This window comes from Engystomops pustulosus, chromosome 9 (genome assembly GCF_040894005.1).
Source record: "Engystomops pustulosus chromosome 9, aEngPut4.maternal, whole genome shotgun sequence".
Classification (NCBI taxonomy): domain Eukaryota; kingdom Metazoa; phylum Chordata; class Amphibia; order Anura; family Leptodactylidae; genus Engystomops; species Engystomops pustulosus.
The window spans coordinates 10703867-10722189 of NC_092419.1; the positions used below are offsets into that span (position 1 = coordinate 10703867).

Consider the following 18323-nt stretch of genomic DNA (forward strand, 5'->3'; position numbering starts at 1 on the left):
TTACTAGTGGAAGAGAAACGAATAAGTGAATCATTCACAGCAATAACAAACATTGCATAATATATATATATATATATATATATATATATATATATATATATATATATATATATATATATTAAAAGGGGGAAGGCACAGGAGGTGGCAATAAACAGGAGGAGTTAAAGGACACCTGTCATCAGGTCTGTGTCACTAGTCCTGTCACCTCTACCTGTTGGAGCAGCTCACAAGGATCCCATCACAGCCTTTATCTAGTCAATTCATACATTAATCATTGTAAAATCATCTTTTCTTTATTATGTAAATGAGGCTGGTCACATGGTCAGATGCAGTGATGTCACCCCTGTTCCCCCTCCCCTCTCCTCCCCCTGCTCATGTCTGTGTGTAATGTATAGTAAAGCATTGCTAGTGTGTGTGCTGCATCTGCTGACCTGCTGCATCCTCCTCATACACAGAGACTCAGACATCAGCTACACAAGTACCTGACATGCTCTGCTATACACATCTATGGGACACAGACATCACCTATACAAGTACCTGACATGTTCTGCTATAACATGGCTGCCTGGAGCTGCTGTATCTCTCCTAAACACACACACACAGGCTGCAGGGGGCGCCAGCACCAGGAAGCACATCCTTATACAGCCTCACACCATTATACAGGCTGTCAGTCAAGCACTGGGGGTGTGGATGTGCCTCCCACATGAATAGAGTGGACAGCTTGAATATGATAATGACTCATTGGACATTTCACAGGTCATTTGCATACAGCTTTAGGACCTCATTGTTTAGAGACATGTAGAGGGACAATGAAGGGATAGAGGCAATGCTCTCTAATGGCAGTTTATGAAAATATATTTAGTTTAGGGGGGTTATTTTGCCTGACGAGTTCTCTTTAAACCGTATAGTAGCCATAAGAGGACAGTCAAGAGATGACATCCGGAAGATCAAAGGGTCTCATGTCTAGTAAGATTCCATAGGTTTACATAAAATTGTACGAGCCAACCAGCATTTACACCAAGGACCTGAAGTGAAAGGATGTTGTGCACTCACCACTTTGTTTCGGTTGCTTGATGAATCAGCTGAGCTCCCGCTTCCCATGCAAGATGCTTTGGTTTAAGCCTAGTCCCTTTTAAAGGGGTTATACAGCAATTGAAACACACGATTGCTGCCTTCAAAAATAACACCACTCCTCACCATGGTTTGTGCCGGTATTACAGCTCAGCCGTCTGGAGATGAGTGAAGCCTAGTTACAGTGACACACACTACCCGTGTTCAGGAGAGGAGCGGTTTTCAGAAGAAAGCAGCCATGTTTTTCAATCCATGAACAACCCCTTTAAGTGAATGGGGCTGAACTGTAGCATCGGCCAAAATGATCTACAACATACGTTGCTATTAAAAAATTAAAACAAGTACATGAGCTGCTCCCAGGGATAAGTAAAACTACCATTTCCATTCCCTTGTCACCGGTAGAAACCCAACATGATACCACATGGAAAGCAGAGAAAGTAGGCAGGGAGAGCAGCTGATTGTTTCCCCAGCACCTCTAATGGATGTAGTACACTAGAATGAACAGCTCTACCTAGACTGAGCGAACCATAAGGGAGCATTCACACGATGCGTTGCGTTTTTTGATGCGTTTTTGATGCATTCCAAAGGCTTCAGCCTTGTTCACATGCAGAGGTTACACTGCGTTTCTGCTGTGTTTGGTAAAACACAATGTAACCTCAGCATGTGATCACGATTCAAGCCTTAGGTATGCGACACACACACACACACACACACACACACACCTTTGTGTTCTCAACAGGGAAGAGACGACCCCACAGGCAGCAAGTGAAAGAATCTGGCTACATTCACAGGACGATGTGCCCGAGGTACCGCAGCACAGCGGGCACATGTTGGCGCTGCTCACCCCCACCCCTCTTCATAGCGATATATGGCATACGGTGCCATATTGCAAGGAAAGATAGGACATGTTCTAGCTTTCTCCCGGCTATAGAACAGTACGGCGCAGTGTGCCCATGGATGACATATATACATCCCCCATACGGCTGTGTGAATGTAACCTCAGACTGAGGTTCGGGTTGTTACAGGACATGTTGTATCGACCGCCCATTGGATAGGGGTTTCATTTAGTTCAAATTTTGCTGTTGTAAATATCACCCAGAATAGGCAGCGCTCTCTGTGGATTTATTCCTCTCGTGATTGTTGCATTGCAGAGGCCAAAAGATGCGGTGACAACCTGAAGCAGGAGCTGATATGATGAAGGGGTTTTCTTCCCATGTGGATGACATCCAGTTGCCCTGTGTTCTCCCATACACCAGTGGGAGTGAACCTATGGCATATGTACCACTCAAAACTGTCTCCATGGGCAAGCGGGTCACCACCAAATAGGACTCGACACCTACTCCTGCAGTCCCGGGCAGCCCAGGACATGCCATGCACAAAGGAAATCTACCATTTGTTTTCATGCATTATGAAGCTTCAATGATGCGGAAACATATCTTGTTTGGACCCTGTGCTGAGTGGTTTTGCTGAAAAAACAATTATAAAATAACGATAATGAGGCTCTGTCGCTCCTGTGGCTGCCCCCGCGCTTCTCCTTTTTCCCTAATTATGCACCAGCTCCAGAGAATGATGTAATCACTGTGTTATCCCTGACAGAAGTAATCAATCGCTGCACCATCCCCCAGCTGCTGTGTATGGGTTATCCAGCTCAGGTTGATTAGTCCTGTCTGGACAGTTCAGGAAGCTACATGAAACACAGCGATCAGGCTTTTTCCAGCTTTCCCAATGTTCTGAATGTTATAAGTTTTTTTTTTTGTTTTTTTTTTTTTAACAAAACCACTCGGATCAGGAACTAAACAAGATAGGTTTCCGCATCAGTATAACTACAGCATTCTCAAGGTATGTTTGCTTCACAATGCAAGATAACAAATGGCAGATTTCCTTTAAAGTGACTAATAACTGCAGGAGGAGTGAGAACATACAGATAGGGTTGGGTTATCATTGGAGCTCCTGCTCTGGGCCCCAACAGTTCTTCCTGATGACACAACAATAATACCGATCTCTCTGGACTTCAGTGGTATCAGGTTATCAGGACTCGGATACATTGAATGCTGTATACACCTTGCGATGTATAATCAGGTCTTGGATTAGGGTCTGTACAATGTATCCCATGGAGAGGTGTGACCCGGGGTCACACATGCAGTTACACTTACAAGCAGTAATCTTTAGATTGGTTTCATTTATATGTGGATGAGTGTGGGGTGATCTCCCATCCCATAGACAGGTATAACTACACCCTCGTGTGACTTTGTTTCCCCCCTGCTTTACACTGCAGCATCATATTGGAAATGAGTGAATACATTGGCTATTACAGGGTGACCCCTAGAATAATCTCCTCCAGCCTCACCTGTCGTCCCGGCATCACCTGCCCGAGCACACGGCGGGGTCAATGGCTTTTAACGCCGTCACGTGACGCGCGGGTCAGCTGACTGGTGTTGTGAACGGAAGTGACGTGTTGCTGGGTCAGGTGACCGTTGTGGGCGGAAGTAGCGCTGTGTCAGCGGCGGAGGCTGAGCCATCCCCGTCACTGAGCTGTCTTCGGGCAGAGAGTCCATCATCATCACCGGCCCCTCCGCCTGCGGATCTCTCGTCCTCCTTGGATCGCTCCGGTGCTGATCCCCCCCTCCGCCGCCATGGATAACTCCGGGAAGGAGAAGGAAGCCATGCAGCTGCTGGCCGAGGCCGATAAGAAAGTCAAGTCTTCCCAGTCCTTCTTCTCCGGACTTTTCGGGTGAGACGGGTGATAGGAGGAGGAGCGCTCGTCCTATAGGGACCATCCGCTGCAGTGACCAATGAAATCGCTGCTTTCTTAAAATCTGTATTCTCATTGGTTCGCCATCTGGTCAATTAGGCCTGATTGCAACCAATCACATAGCTGCTTTCTCTCTCCGTTCTGCTGTAGTAGAATCAAAGCTGGATTCTGGTTGGTCGCAATACTACAAATAATGTAATTGGTCAACTAGCCTGTCAGTTACTAATTATCAACCAATCAGATTGCTTCTTGCTATTCCAATCTTAGGAGCCATCCACGGTTAATGGAATTCTGCCAAAATTTGATTTCCTATTTCCTATGTTCATTAGCGAATTTCGCTTTATTGCATTTATGAGAATTTATATTTTCTTAGTAACGGTAACGAGATGGAGTGTTATAGGGGTACTCGCCTTGCTGATTGTGAAGACCTCCACTTGTCATGAGAACAGGGGTCCTTTATTCCACTTTACAGAAAATCTACCATCAAAGTCCATCACTTACTGATAGATCCAGGCACCGGGACTGTGGAAATCATGTTATATTTCTTATCCATGGCCTCCTTCCTTCTAAAATCAATTTAGGAAATTATGCTAATGAGTCAGAAGGGCTTTGAGGGTGTTACCAGAGACCCTCTGTGCTGAAGCATGACAGGCTGTTACACTGTGCAGGAGCACTTCCCACTGTGTGATGAAACTTCCTCAGCTGCAGTGAATTATAAAAGTTGCCCCGGTCCCTGGATCTATGAGTAATGTCCCTGGTTTATCAGGATGGATTTTGATGGCAGATTTCCTTTACGTGTCCGTGGAGACAACCAGTCTGCAGTGAAGTGATAGCAATGTGTTATATGGCCACATAACGGAGGAATTCTGGGTAATGTGTAGGTACATACAGTAGGATCCATAGGAATGTTTCCAGTTCTCCTCGCGCTGGCAAATATAAGTCTGGACAAAGTAACCAGCCTTAAAGGGATTTTCCAGGAATCCTGAGAAACCTCACAGGGGGCCGGGGCCGGAATAAGCAAAAACAAAATTGTTTACTTACCCTGCTTTGAGATACTTCGTACATGGGACCCGTTTTGGTTAATAGGTGACCTCAGTGGGTATCAAAGTAGTTGACGTCACCGGACCAAGGATTGACCACAGTTGGTACCTTGAACCTCAACACTTCCAGCCCAGATAGGAGTGACAGGAGCCAGTGACCATCATTGTGCTTAAATCAGGTCTCCTGGGGGTCGGAATTTCTGGAACACCCCTTTAAAAGGATAGGCCAATACCTCTGGCACCTCCAGAATACTTAAAAGTAATGGTTCTGGTGCAGCGCTGCATCCATGTCTAAGTTTTTCTTGCACTGTTATACCCCTCTACCCTCTGTACAGGGGGCGCTGCTGCTCTGCCCCTGTGTCAGGAAGGTGTTGCGGTGTGTGACATGCGATTAGATTCCCCAGGTGTTAAAACCCAAAAGCAGAAAACCTGCCCCAGTTGTGTGGAGCTTACACCCAGGGTTGTTACAGTGTGTCAGTGCAGCGTGTCATATAACAAGCATTTCATCGAGGAATCTGTCATTTCATGGATTCTTTCTGAGCTGCTTCTCTTGTAATCCAGGAAGAGCAACGTCACCGGCTGTCGGAGAAGATGGAAGTGACCTGTAACTGTGGCTGTTTAAGGCCCCATGCATACAATTGTATATGGCGGCCGTATTGTAGCTGTATGATCGGCAGCTGGCATAGAAGTCATTGTGTGTGTCACCGTACCATGCTGTCGCCGGTAAAAAGATGGAGCTTGTACAGGCCGGCTGCACGGCTCCCTATTGAGCGGGGAGGGGTGAGGAGCGCTCACCCATCCCCCTTCTCTAGACGGTTGTATGCTACAATCTGGTTCCGTTCTGGGTGTAGAATACATTAGTGTGTAAGGGGCCTTATACTGCACGTATGGGGACAGATCTCCGCCCTCAAGTTTGCCCATTATAGAATACAAAATGACAAAGTTACTGGAATCCACAGGGAGTCTAAAAGTCTGTAGGGCCCGCGTATTATGGTCCCGTAGGGGCCCGCGTATTATGGTCCCGTAGGGGCCCGCGTATTATGGTCCCGTAGGGGCCCGCGTATTATGGTCCCGTAGGGGCCCGCGTATTATGGTCCCGTAGGGGCATCCCCATTAGTGGGATGTGATAGGTTTTCAGCTTCAGCATGTAAATGTTCCTGTTCACAGACAGAAAGCAGAGATCTTGGAAATTGTTTTGTTTGACAAAGTCGTGTGCAGAGCTCTGTTCTCTTTATACACAGACGATGGCCTGTAACCCCAGGATACATTCAGTCTTGTTTGTTCTGATGCAGATATCTTTATATCTTGTACATTGTCATGGAAACTGTCATTATAGGAACATTTGCCTTTCCAGCACAATGTCTGTGGGAGAGACTGTGGAAATCACTGGGAGGGGACAGGATAAAGAGAGAGAGAGGAATATGTGCCCGGATCAGGCAGAACATGGGTGAATGGACAATGTGGCCGGTGGTAGGTTGTCCTAGGCATCTGCTCAGGCCATTTCACAAGTTGTGGTGGATTTGATCAGCCATGATGATGATGGCGTCTCGCCATGTTGCAACCACTATGTGAAATCCTAGCCGGTGGTTTGGCAGCCCAAACTAGACGGGGATCCTAAATGGAGGGAACGTACAAATGGCAAATGGTTCTTCTTCATCCACTTCTGGTTTTAGCTTCATAAACTGCATCAAAGGATGAAGAGTGAGGAGATGAGCCAGTTTGACAAGGGCCACACTGTGAACGCTCAATGATTGGGTCTTAGGTCAGTATAGAAGTGGTCCAAGGAGTGACAACCGGTCCTAGGTGTCTGAGGTCAGACTAAGGAAAGTCGTCATCTCTGCCATGTGCATGTCATGTGGGGAGAAGACTGGGGCATAGTAGTAATATTCAGCCACTTCTGATCAGTGTATCTGTACATTTGTATTAAACCTCAGAGTTCTCCCCTATATCCCTGCCCCATTGTCCTATATATTTATACACAGAATGTACGGCCCTTGTCTGTATTAGGATTATCACACCACCCTGATTGTTGTCTTAGGGGCTCATCCAAAGTGGAAGAAGCGTGTGAACTCTATGCCCGCGCAGCCAACATGTTCAAAATGGTGAAGAATTGGAGCGGTAAGTGAAAATCTCGTGTCCTGAGGGGGAGGAGACATGTGAATATATGAAGATCTGTAACAGTGTCCTAATTGTGGGAGCAATCAGTTCAAAACCCACGTACCCTAGAACTTGTATAACAAAAATAAAAAATATAAAAGCATACCGTATTTTCCGGACTATAAGGCGCACTTAAAAGCCTTGGATTTCCGGGGAAATCCAAAGTGCGCCTTATAGTCCGGTGCGCCCTATGTATGGCGCTGGGCAGCGGACCATACCCCGCTACCGGAGACAGCAGATCTCCAGCGGGAACTGCAGACCACGCGGCACGAACAACTTCTGCCGCGTGGTCTGCAGTTCCCGCTGGAGATCTGCTGTCTCCGGTAGCGGGGACCTATTTAAGTATGGTCCGCTGCCCTCCTCCACCTTCCCCGCTCACCTTCCCCGCGTTCCCCGTCGCGTCTCGGCGTCGCGTCCCGTCGGGTCTCCGCTCCGCCCCCGGACCTCCGCCACGCCCCCGGACCCCGCGCCTTATAGTCCGATGCGCCTTATATATGGAATTATTACATATATAAGGCGCATCGGACTAATGCGCCTTATAGTCCGGTGCGCCTTATAGGGCAAAAAATACGGGTAAACATATCAGGCATCACAAAAGTCAAAATAATCAAAATATAAAAATGGTTATTCCCGGATTTGAACCCCCGTAACAGAAAATAACGGCCAAAGTAATAAAACATGATCAGAAGTCCCCAAAATGTATTATTTAATAATTCTGCATTGTGGGGAAGAAAGTATGTAACAGACAATCTTGTTCTTTGGTTTTGTTTATTGTAATTGTTAAAATTCTCCAAAAATTAGCAAAAATAAATACTTTAAAAAAAAAAAAAAAAAAAAAGAAAGTCCCCAAAATGGTTCACATGAAAACGTCGGCTCATCTCTCTGAAAATAACACCTCGCCCAGCTCCGTGCGCCGGAGTAGGAAAAAGTTACTAGCGTCAGAAGTTGGCGAAATTTAAGAATTAATTTTTTTTTTTTTTTTTTTGTCCAGCCGGTTTTCCAACACTAAATGTTTAAAACCTTATATTAAAACATTAAATCAAACCTTTATAAATGTGGAATCCCCCATAAGTGTCCCTGGTTGATGGTAGTGATATATGAGAAATCTTAGTGCCCTTTCTGTTCTTCTAGCTGCGGGCAATGCCTTCTGCCAGGCCGCCCAGCTCCATCTGCAGGTCCAGAGCAAGCACGATGCCGCCACCAACTTTGTGGACGCTGGAAATGCTTTCAAGAAGGCCGATCCTCAAGGTAAGGAGGTGGAGACATGTTAAAGGACATCTACCGCCAGATTACCGGTAGTGTCCTAATTAGGCTGCTCGCTCCGTCTAGGGGATGGAGGACACTTTTTTTTTTTTTTACAAGTTTTTACTAAATATCAACTTTGTAAAAGTGCCAGAGGCGCTCAGGCTGACCCTGGATCAATATATTATAATATGGACCCTTAAAAGGAAGTGAAAAGATCCAGTGTCTTAAAGGGGTTGGCAGTTGCAAGTTATCTCCTAGGATCCACAGGATGGGGGATAATGTGATAATCTGCTGGGGTCCGACTTATGATCATGTAAACAAAGGATCCCTTTAACCACGGTCAAGCTTGCACACTGCTACTTCCTTCCCTGTCTATGGGACTGCTGAATGAAGTTGGGTCCCGCCCTCCTCTATTCCCCCCCACATAGAAGATGAAGGGTGACCCCTGGTCCTTGGTGTCTCCCACTGATCATCAGGTTTATCCCTTATGGTGTGATTAAGGAATAACTTTGTTGGACAATCCCCTTTAATTTAGACCTGGATAGATAACCAAAAATGAACATAAGAAGATGATAAATTAAGAGGTGATGTCCCCGGTGTCCCCTGCTGGGGGTTGTGCTCTGTTCTTTGTTTCTGGTGTGTAGTTGCCGACATGTCTGGTGCCTCATTCATCCCACTCCTATTACAGCAAGTGTTACAGATTGTGGCGTTTAAGGGGTTATTGATCCAAAACAAAGGATTTTTTTTTTTTTCCTACTATCCAAGCGCCTGGTACTGTGGGTGCAGCCGTTGTGCTGAATAAGGTCAAAGGAGGCTTTTTTTTTCCCCCTTTGTTCCCAGCAATAATGGGTTAATACATGAAGGACGTGACACTCATTCTCTACTCCATGTACACGGTGATAAGGACTCGCTCTGTACATTGATCTCTCTCTATACTGCATCTATATATACAGGGACATGTGAGGTAATGTGGGCGGTCCTTAAAGGAACACTCCAGACAGAGATAATTCATTGAATAATACATGGTGTAGGGTAGTGGTGGCGAACCTATGGCACGGGTGCCAGAGGTGGCACTCAGAGCCCTCTCTGTGGGCACTCAGACCATCACCAGAGATGATTCCAGATATCTTCCTGCTTCTTGCTGTGCACAGAGCTATTTTAAAGTGACAGTCCTACCTGGGACTACTGGAGGAGTGGGAAGGTGTGGACAGATCTGGATTATCATTGTAGCTCCTGCTCCGGCCCTGACAATTCTTCCTGTTTACGGGACCCTGGAGGGAAACTACAATGATCATCCAAAGTTCTTCTATTTTCTGCTCTATTGGTGTCCTCAGGGTGCTGGTATCAATGAAAGCTGTGACAGAGCAGGGAGTATAAATCACTAATTACATTTGTGTGTTGGCACTTTGCGATAAATAAGTGGGTCTTGGTTGTAGTTTGGGCACTCCGTCTCTAAAAGGTTCGCCATCACTGATGTAGGGTCTGAGCTGAGGAGCCTGACTGATAGAACCTGGAGTCCTGCTCCTTCCTTCAGGCCCTGCACAAGTTGTAATGCAATCAATCAGCTGTGACTGGACTGTTCCTTTAAAAGGGTTTGCCCAAGAAAGAAAGTTCTAAAATTTTAATCCCCTGGGGATAACACAATAAAGATCATTTTTTTTAACCCCTTACTTTACAATGTTACTCAGGGTTATTGCTGTTTTTGCTCCTATCACTCGGTGATGGTTGGTGTAAAATCCCACAGATTTTATGAGCAGACACTTAATGATTCCTCTGTGATATGAGATGCTGTGAGCTGACAATGTGCTTTGATTATCAGGGTACAGGTTTATCTACACTTTATTGCGCTTCTTAACATTTTACTAGTATCTGACACACAGAAAAAGAGAGATGAGACAGATCAGAGATGATGAGATCCATGAGATGATTAACACACAATGACACTCTCAGCTCTGCATCTAGATCTAGAACACAGTCATCTCTGCTATATGCCTCTCACCTGGAAAAAGAACTTATCTTGTCTGTAGCTTGTAGAGTCTCTGCACGCTGCCTGCCAGCAGGAAGTGCCTGTACCTGAGCTGGTCTTGTAATGCAGGGGGAGGGGCAGGATGCAGAGAGCAGTGCAGTGTGCAGACAAGAGAAGCTATTCATGAGAAGAATCCAACCATAGTAAGAAGATTGGATCCAGGGGAAAATTGTATACACAGGATTGACAGACAAATTGGAAATATATCTGTGAAATGCTGTATTTTTGTTAATAACAGTCAATTAGATCATGTGTTATTTTGTTATCCTGAGTATATTTACAAATCTTGTCTTTGTGGGAGGAAAACCCCTTTAAGTCACAGCTCCATTATTTCTTCATCGTATTAACTCCTTGTTGAAATTAAATGTATTAAGACAGTAACTACCTATAAGTGTACAGAGTATCTGCTTGAGATCCCTCTTCTGGGATAAATCGGTCAATCCATTGTGAGCAGCTACTACTGGCCATTATGTATCAAATATTCTGCATTTTATGCTTCTATGAATGACTTTTCACTTCTCCCTGAGCTGATGGGTGGACACTTAGCTGCTGAGACTCTCTGCCCCCTCTCTCCATTGAACTCTATGAAGTCAGACAACTTTAGTGAACTTCTGTCTGTTGCTTGCAAGAAATTTTAGGGCGCAGATGAATCTATCAGGGAGGAGCATGAGATGAGCGATATAAATATAGAAAACCCCGTTATGGCACATATGATGAGCGTGGGCAGTGTGCATGGGTACAGGGCATTGTACTATTCAGCCTCATTGCAGGCGATGCTGAGACTGCGTGATAGTGTTACACAGAGCACATGATCTTATCTGATAATGTCCTCCACAACGATCTGATCACATACGGCTCTTATCTGTGTCTTACAGAGGCCATCAACTGTCTGCTGCGGGCCATCGAAATCTACACCGACATGGTGAGTCCCTGCTCTTCACATTATTAGCCATTGCATAGTGGCGGTGCTTGGTATTGCAACTCATCCTCAGTCACTGTAATGGGTCAGGGCTAAGCCTCCCATTATAGTCCTTGGTCAGGAGAGATTACATTGCTGATTGTATGTTTGTGCCTCGCAGGGGAGATTCACCATCGCAGCCAAACATCACATATCCATAGCAGAGATCTACGAGTCCGAGCTGGTGGACATAGAGAAGGTTTGGCACTAAGTTTTCTTGATGACCCCATCAGCAGGTTATGTGCGGGATGTGCTGATCTGTCATCATAATTTGCTCCATTTCTTTTTTCCTTTTCAGGCAATAGCCCACTACGAGCAGGCGGCAGATTACTACAAGGGAGAGGAATCCAACAGGTAAGTGAAGGGTCCTACGTCTCGTATTCATAGTCAATGTCTACAGAACCTTCCTATACAGTAAACTCCAGTGTTCTCTTTCTGATTGAATCAGGTCGACTCATTGTGTTAATTGTCTTAGTCCCATAGACATTGTCTTAGTCCCCTGTCCAATGAAGTTCCCCAAAAGTGCATTGTGCGACGACAATGCCCTGTGCCGCGATTCACTTAAGATCGTGCGTCTGATATCCTGCATGTGTCGCTTCCCCGCTCCGGTCCCCGGAGTTCACCTTCTCCTTCCTGGTGCATGTAAGTGCATTGTTCATGTATAATGCGCTGTTCGGGGAGTCACTAAGATCCTGCACCCGATATCCTGCATGTGTCGCTTCCCCGCTCAGGTCCCCGGAGTTCACCTTCTTCTTCCTGGTGAATGTAAGTGCATTGTCCGTGTATAATGCGCTGTGCGGGGAGTCACTAAGATCCTGCTCCCGATATCCTGCATGTGTCGCTTCCCCGCTCAGGTCCCCGGAGTTCACCTTCTTCTTCCTGGTGAATGTAAGTGCATTGTCCGTGTATAATGCGCTGTGCGGGGAGTCACTAAGATCCTGCTCCCGATATCCTGCATGTGTCGCTTCCCCGATCAGGTCCCCGGAGTTCACCTTCTTCTTCCTGGTGCATGGAAGTGCATTGTCTGTGTATAATGCGCTGTGCGGGGAGTCACTAAGATCCTGCTCCCGATATCCTGCATGTGTCACTTCCCCGCTCAGGTCCCCGGAGTTCACCTGCTTCTTCCTGGTGCATGTAAGTGCTTGATCTTGCGACACAATTTGAAAGTTAAATCCCGCGCTTAGTCCAAATCAGTCTGATCGTCAGAAGGCCACCCCCACGATTTGTGTTGCATGGAAGCAGCACAGCCGCACCACAATCCGCGTACGACGCAATCCCAGTACAGACCCCTGTTAAATACCTGCCCAAGCTGTGCAATTCCCTGAAAACGCCCAAAAGTCAGACGAAAGTTTACGCGCGTACCAATAAATAAGTCCCAGTAAGTTCTTTCCGCTTTCCATTTTAATAGGAGACGTGGATAACGCATTCTAGTCATTAATGGCGGCCCCAATGATGGAGTCATACACATTAGAAACTTGTGGTGTCACCCTCTCACATGCCAACTGTATCAGGCCATTATATCACTTTTATTTAGAGGTTTTCCCCTTGGCATACTTTATGGAGCTGGTGGTGGAGACTAGCTGCTATGATGTCTCCCAAACACTTCACCCAAAAAACAGGATAATCTCCCCAATGACTTCTCTCTCATTCAGAAGGATCAGCAGGAGCATATAGGACACTATACAGCAGTACCGACCTTTGGTGATGTGAATAAAGCACTTGGAATCAGACAGCACCGTGCTGATTTGTGAGCTGCAGTCTGGGCTCATAAGTTAATAGGGAAGGATGAAAAGCGTCCGATTCCTATAGATATAATAGAATATGTTACGATCTTTCTTACATGCACTTGAACAATTAATTCATGCAAGGTTCGATGCAGGGTCAAATATCACCTATTTTGTGGTTAGGTTTGGGACAATTCCTTTAAAGGGAGATGTGAAATAGCATTGTACATTTTACATGTCTTGGATTTCTTTGCTTCTCTCACAGTTCTGCAAACAAATGTCTGCTGAAAGTCGCCACTTACGCAGCGCAACTGGAGCAATACCCGAAGGCGGTGGAAATCTACGAGCAGGTAGATGTCGCCCTGTTGTGGGTCTGTGCTACATCTCTCATATCACTTCTGATTTTGTCCTTTGTACATCTCTTAGGTTGGCACCAACGCCATGGACAGCCCCCTACTGAAGTACAGTGCCAAAGAGTATTTCTTCAAAGCTGCCCTCTGCCATTTCTGCATCGACATGTACAACGCTAAGGTAATAGGCGGCTTGCAGAGGTAGTGTATGCAGGGCACTGCCTGCGGGGATTACTAACACTTATGCCTCTGATTCACAGCTGGCTGTCCAGAAATACGAGGAGATGTTTCCCGCGTTCTCCGATTCCAGAGAGTGTAAACTTGTTAAGGTATGTTCATCGTCCTCAGTTTTCTGGCATAGAAGCAGTGAAATAATTGCACAGCGCAAGAATCTGCGATTACAATTGTGAATACACAACCTCCGAGCCGTGTGGGCGTGAAGGGGGCATAGAAGGGCGCGTTCCTATCCCGTGCCTGCCTTCTTTTGAGAGAAAAACTTATGTTCTGTAGTTTTCATGCAAAACTATGCCAGGTCTGACCTTCGCCTCTTAATGTATCTGGCTGACGCTCAGGAGCGCCAGCCTATGATACGTCGCCCCCATATTGATTATTCTGTCCTGCTTCATTCACCAGTCGCAGTTTTTCTAGCAATCTCTTAGGATAATCATCTCTTGACTCCTTACAGAAACTTCTTGAAGCTCATGAAGAACAGAATGTGGACAACTACACAGACGCAGTAAGTGTTACACATGACTTGTTCATCTCCCGCACTATAGACATACAACCCCTAATGAATCTGTAAAATCAATAAGCTAAATGGGGGGGGGGGGGGGGGGCAGTGTTGGACCACTACCAATCTATGGGTATGTGCACATGTTGCAGAATGGCTGCAGGATTTACCCCAGCAGTAATCCTGCAGCCATTCCACAAGCATCTGAAAGCGGCCACAATGTGCAGTATATTATGCTGTGATTTCTGCACCAGGATCCACTGCATTAAAGGACATCAGGTATAGTGATGTAGACCCCTATAACTCACCAGCCGCCGTCTTCTGCACTTCTTTTTTTATTACTTGATAAAGTATTTTCTATGTTGTAATATAATAACTTATATTCTATATGTTAATGAGCCTGAGGCTTATGTCACCTGAGCACCTCCTAGCTCCCATGGTAGATAATTTATTCACATCCTGTATATTTTATCTATAATCTGAGCTAGGTTCTGGCTACTTGGCATATAGAATAAAAGTTTACATTTCAACATAGACAATAATCTATCAAGTAATGAAAAATGTTTTGGAAAGTGCAGAAGACTGCAGCTGATGAGTTTACGGGTCTACCATCAGTATATGTTATACCTTTTTAACACCACTTAGTGTCCTCTATTTACAGTGGATTAGCTACATGTAGGAAACTTTACCAGGGTACAGGTGAAAGGTCCCAATATGGTCGCCCATATTTTACTTGCCCTGATAAAGTTTATTGTGTCCTGCATGTGATCCCTGTGGATATATAGGGTAAATATAATGTGGGTGACCTCCTAAGGATCTTGTATGACACTTTACCAGGCTAAATATAAGTGGCCAACACCTTTAAAGTGAGTATCCAGGCTACTTTGTCTGTGGCACCATGTAATCTTTCGGCAGAATCTGTTTTTTAGCCTAGCAGCTCGCACTGATGTGTGACACAGTCTCATCCATCTTCTCCTCCGTACAGGTAAAAGAGTTTGACTCCATCTCCCGTCTGGACCAGTGGCTCACCACAATGCTGCTGCGCATCAAGAAGACCATTAAAGGAGAAGAAGAGGATTTGCGTTAATAGTCACATCTCAGGTCTCCTTCCCCATTAGCCGGAGCCCACATCAGGAATTTTAGGGTTTAATGGGGGGCGGGGAACACTGCTAATGCCCATTTACATTAATGAGATAAACGTCTTACCGAGCACAAGATCCTCTAAGGATCATCTGTCGACTACGCAGACTGGACGCAGCCTCCTTGTGTGCGCTTCTCTGCGGACCATAGGGGGCGCCATCATAGTTTCCTTTCTAGGCCCACGCAGGCTGCAGTCACTGTGTGTAGTCACTGGATGTCCCTGGGGGGGTCCTTGTGCGATCTAGTATACAGCTGGGCATTGTGCACGTCTTTAGCTACTACAATAAATCCCCTCATCGATTTAGGTGGGCTCCTCCTCCGCTGTCACATCATGACGGCCTATTTGTGCAATCCTGGCTTTTGGGGTGGCAGACTCAGTCAATGTACCTTTGCATGGATCTTGGGGGCATGGATGGGAAATAAAAAAAAAAAGACACGTAATAATATCCTTGCTATACTCCATACATCAGAATATATATATGATTATAACATTTCCTTTGAAACATATCAATAATTGCAGCTTGACCAAATATTGGGATTTTTAGTCCTAGGGGTTATGTAGGGATCATACGATCCTTGCACCATTAAACCTTCTAGGCCTGTACAGAGTATATTTAAGAGAAAAATTCTATATATACATAATGTATTCATACCCCATACAGGCTGCACACTATAGACTTGGCACAATTCTGGTCCTGACGTTCCTCACTGATGTCTGGACGCTGCCCTATATGTGGGTGATGCCAAGCGGACTGGAAAGGGCTCTATGGGAGGAGAGTTGGCATCACTTTGCCCACAGGCGGCTCCTTTTACCTTGCATAGCGCTGTAGATGTGCAGATTTACCCGCTTTCTCGGAGGCAGGTTCATTTTTGTTTGTTTCCTTTGTCTCGTCCGGCATTTTGTGAACCATCTCATGAATAATGCAGCTGAGCCCGTGTTCAATAAAGCAAGTGGGATGTGACGTGTCTGGAGCGGTGGTCTTACTGCATCGTCCAAATCGCAGGCGGTCCCTGTGGTGAACTATATACTTGGCATTTCAAGCCCAAATTTCCATGTGGATTTCCCCTCTGATTTCTATGTGGAATCGCCAGCAAATCCATAATGTCTGCACCTGTAGAGAAAGAGAGTAGACAGAGGGGTCCCCTGATGTATCTGCCTGTCCTAGGTGGCACCCAATAGGGTTCTGTACAAGCCCCAAGTCTCCAGTGTATGTCCCCGAAGTGTAGACAGTCCTAGAAAGATGATCTGGAGTCACACAGGACCCAGATCCCTGAAGCTATTTCACTTGTGTCACTCCATGAAGATGCCATTGTCTAGGCTGGTGCCAGACATTGTCAGCTGTTAGGTGGAGATGTAAGTTATTACCAGTCTTATCAGCAGAGGTCCCAGTATTCAGAGCCAAATGTATCGCAAAAAGGTTCCCGAGTCTTGTATGTATTGAGCAGTACGGTTACATAGTAGCTGTGTCTGTGTATGGGACTGTGGGAGACAGCACTTTATTATATAGGGACCACTACCCTCAGTGTCCTTTCTAGGATGTCCCTCTGTCCCACCTCTTAGTGTATCTGTAGATAGAAGTGAGTTGTATCCAGGACCTCTCCTTGCCCCTCCCCACCCATTGCTCATGGTGGTGTAAGGCTCTCTGCACACGGCCGGGCCATACATGGGTGTAGCATACGGCCAGGTGCGAGCGCTCTTCACCCCGCCCCTCTTCATACAAAGCCTGGAAATTGCGACGTACATCCTGCAAAAGACAGGACGTGTCTGACAAGCTGTGGTGCGCAATACTGCCCTTCACATGGAGGACTATATCGCCCACAGAGGTGAATGTGGCCGCGTGCTTCCCATATACTACAGCGTCAGGGTACCACATGGCTGGAATAAAAAGAAGGATGGCAAAGCGCTGGTGTGCCCCCCCTCTATCAGGATCTGTTCTTCTTTTAGATTTTTAAACCCTTGTTCTTAGGGGGGGGGGAAACGGTTAAAACAACTATGCAAATTAGCCTGAGGGACTCTGGGCTTCATAGATGCCAATGAATTGTGGAGCCCCTTAGGCTCATTTATATAATTTTGTAAAAACAAGGGCATTATAAACTACAAAATGGCAAATCCTGCCAGAGGGGGGTGCACACCAGGATGTCAGTGCGCTTGATTTACAATCCTTCATCCTGGTGGTAGATAAAGATAAGAATCTTATCTTTCTGATAAGTGAAGGGGACCCCCATTCTCTGTATTTCTATGGGGCAGACGGTCACTGATCAGCTTGTTATCCCCCTATCCCAATCATGCAAAGTTGGTACAACCCCTTTAAGTGTGAAGCCATACAGCTTTCTGGTACAAGAGGATACAGAAAAGTGACTTTTTTCATGTGGTAAGTTTATGTGCATCTGTAAAACATCTAAAATCATCAGTATCCCAAATTTTTATAGGGTTTGGAAGATTTGCCCACAACTCCAGGACGGTTTTTGTACCTACGCCTCCTGGTTGCCTTGGGAAAGTTCAGTCTCTGACTGTGATCACACGTGGCATTTACATTGCGTTGTGAGACTTGTCTGATTATATTGCTGTTAATATTTGTGTTAACATTATTCTAACAGAACGGTAACATGAATGTAAAGTTAACACATGGGTTTTTTTTTTAACCTAAATTTTTACAGCAATGTAATTAGGGAAATTTGCGCCACTTCAAAAACGCACATGTTTTTCCTACACACAAGATTGTTAGGCCGTTATTAGGTGAGCGGCAGGGCTTGCAGTGCGCGTGGTCGGCCACTTCACAAGGGCCGGCGCTGCTTTCCTTTTGGCTGAGGTTTTAGTGCACAGCTGCTGCTTTGTACATATTCCATTACTAGTTTTAGGTCCAGAAAATCCATTTTAAGATTCCAGACTGCATTAAAAAAAAACAAACAGTAAAATTACATTTTTATTGAACGGTTTTAAATGGACAGTCTGAATACACACTGAACACCAGAAATCGGGTGAAATCATACAGACGATGAGGCTCTAACCCTGAGCTAAACGTGACAAGCTGCTGCCCTGAGAACAGACGACACTGCAGCCGGCGCGGAGGAGAATGATGTCACCGAGGAGGAAGCCGGGCAAATACACTGCGGAAACTGACACCGGATG

The 18323-nt window shown here is 45.8% G+C and overlaps 1 protein-coding gene across 1 annotated transcript; it reads left to right on the plus strand.

The window, feature by feature from the left end:
• Nucleotides 1–3521: 3521 nt before the first annotated feature.
• On the plus strand, nucleotides 3522–16155 carry NAPA (NSF attachment protein alpha). The gene is made up of 11 exons (XM_072123056.1): nucleotides 3522–3802; nucleotides 6902–6981; nucleotides 8152–8268; nucleotides 11167–11213; nucleotides 11371–11448; nucleotides 11548–11603; nucleotides 13239–13323; nucleotides 13400–13504; nucleotides 13584–13652; nucleotides 14009–14059; nucleotides 15039–16155. The coding sequence occupies exons 1-11, from the start codon at nucleotides 3705–3707 to the stop codon at nucleotides 15138–15140; spliced, it is 888 nt and encodes a 295-aa protein (XP_071979157.1). The 5' UTR covers nucleotides 3522–3704; the 3' UTR covers nucleotides 15141–16155.
• The last annotated feature ends 2168 nt before the right edge of the window (nucleotides 16156–18323 follow it).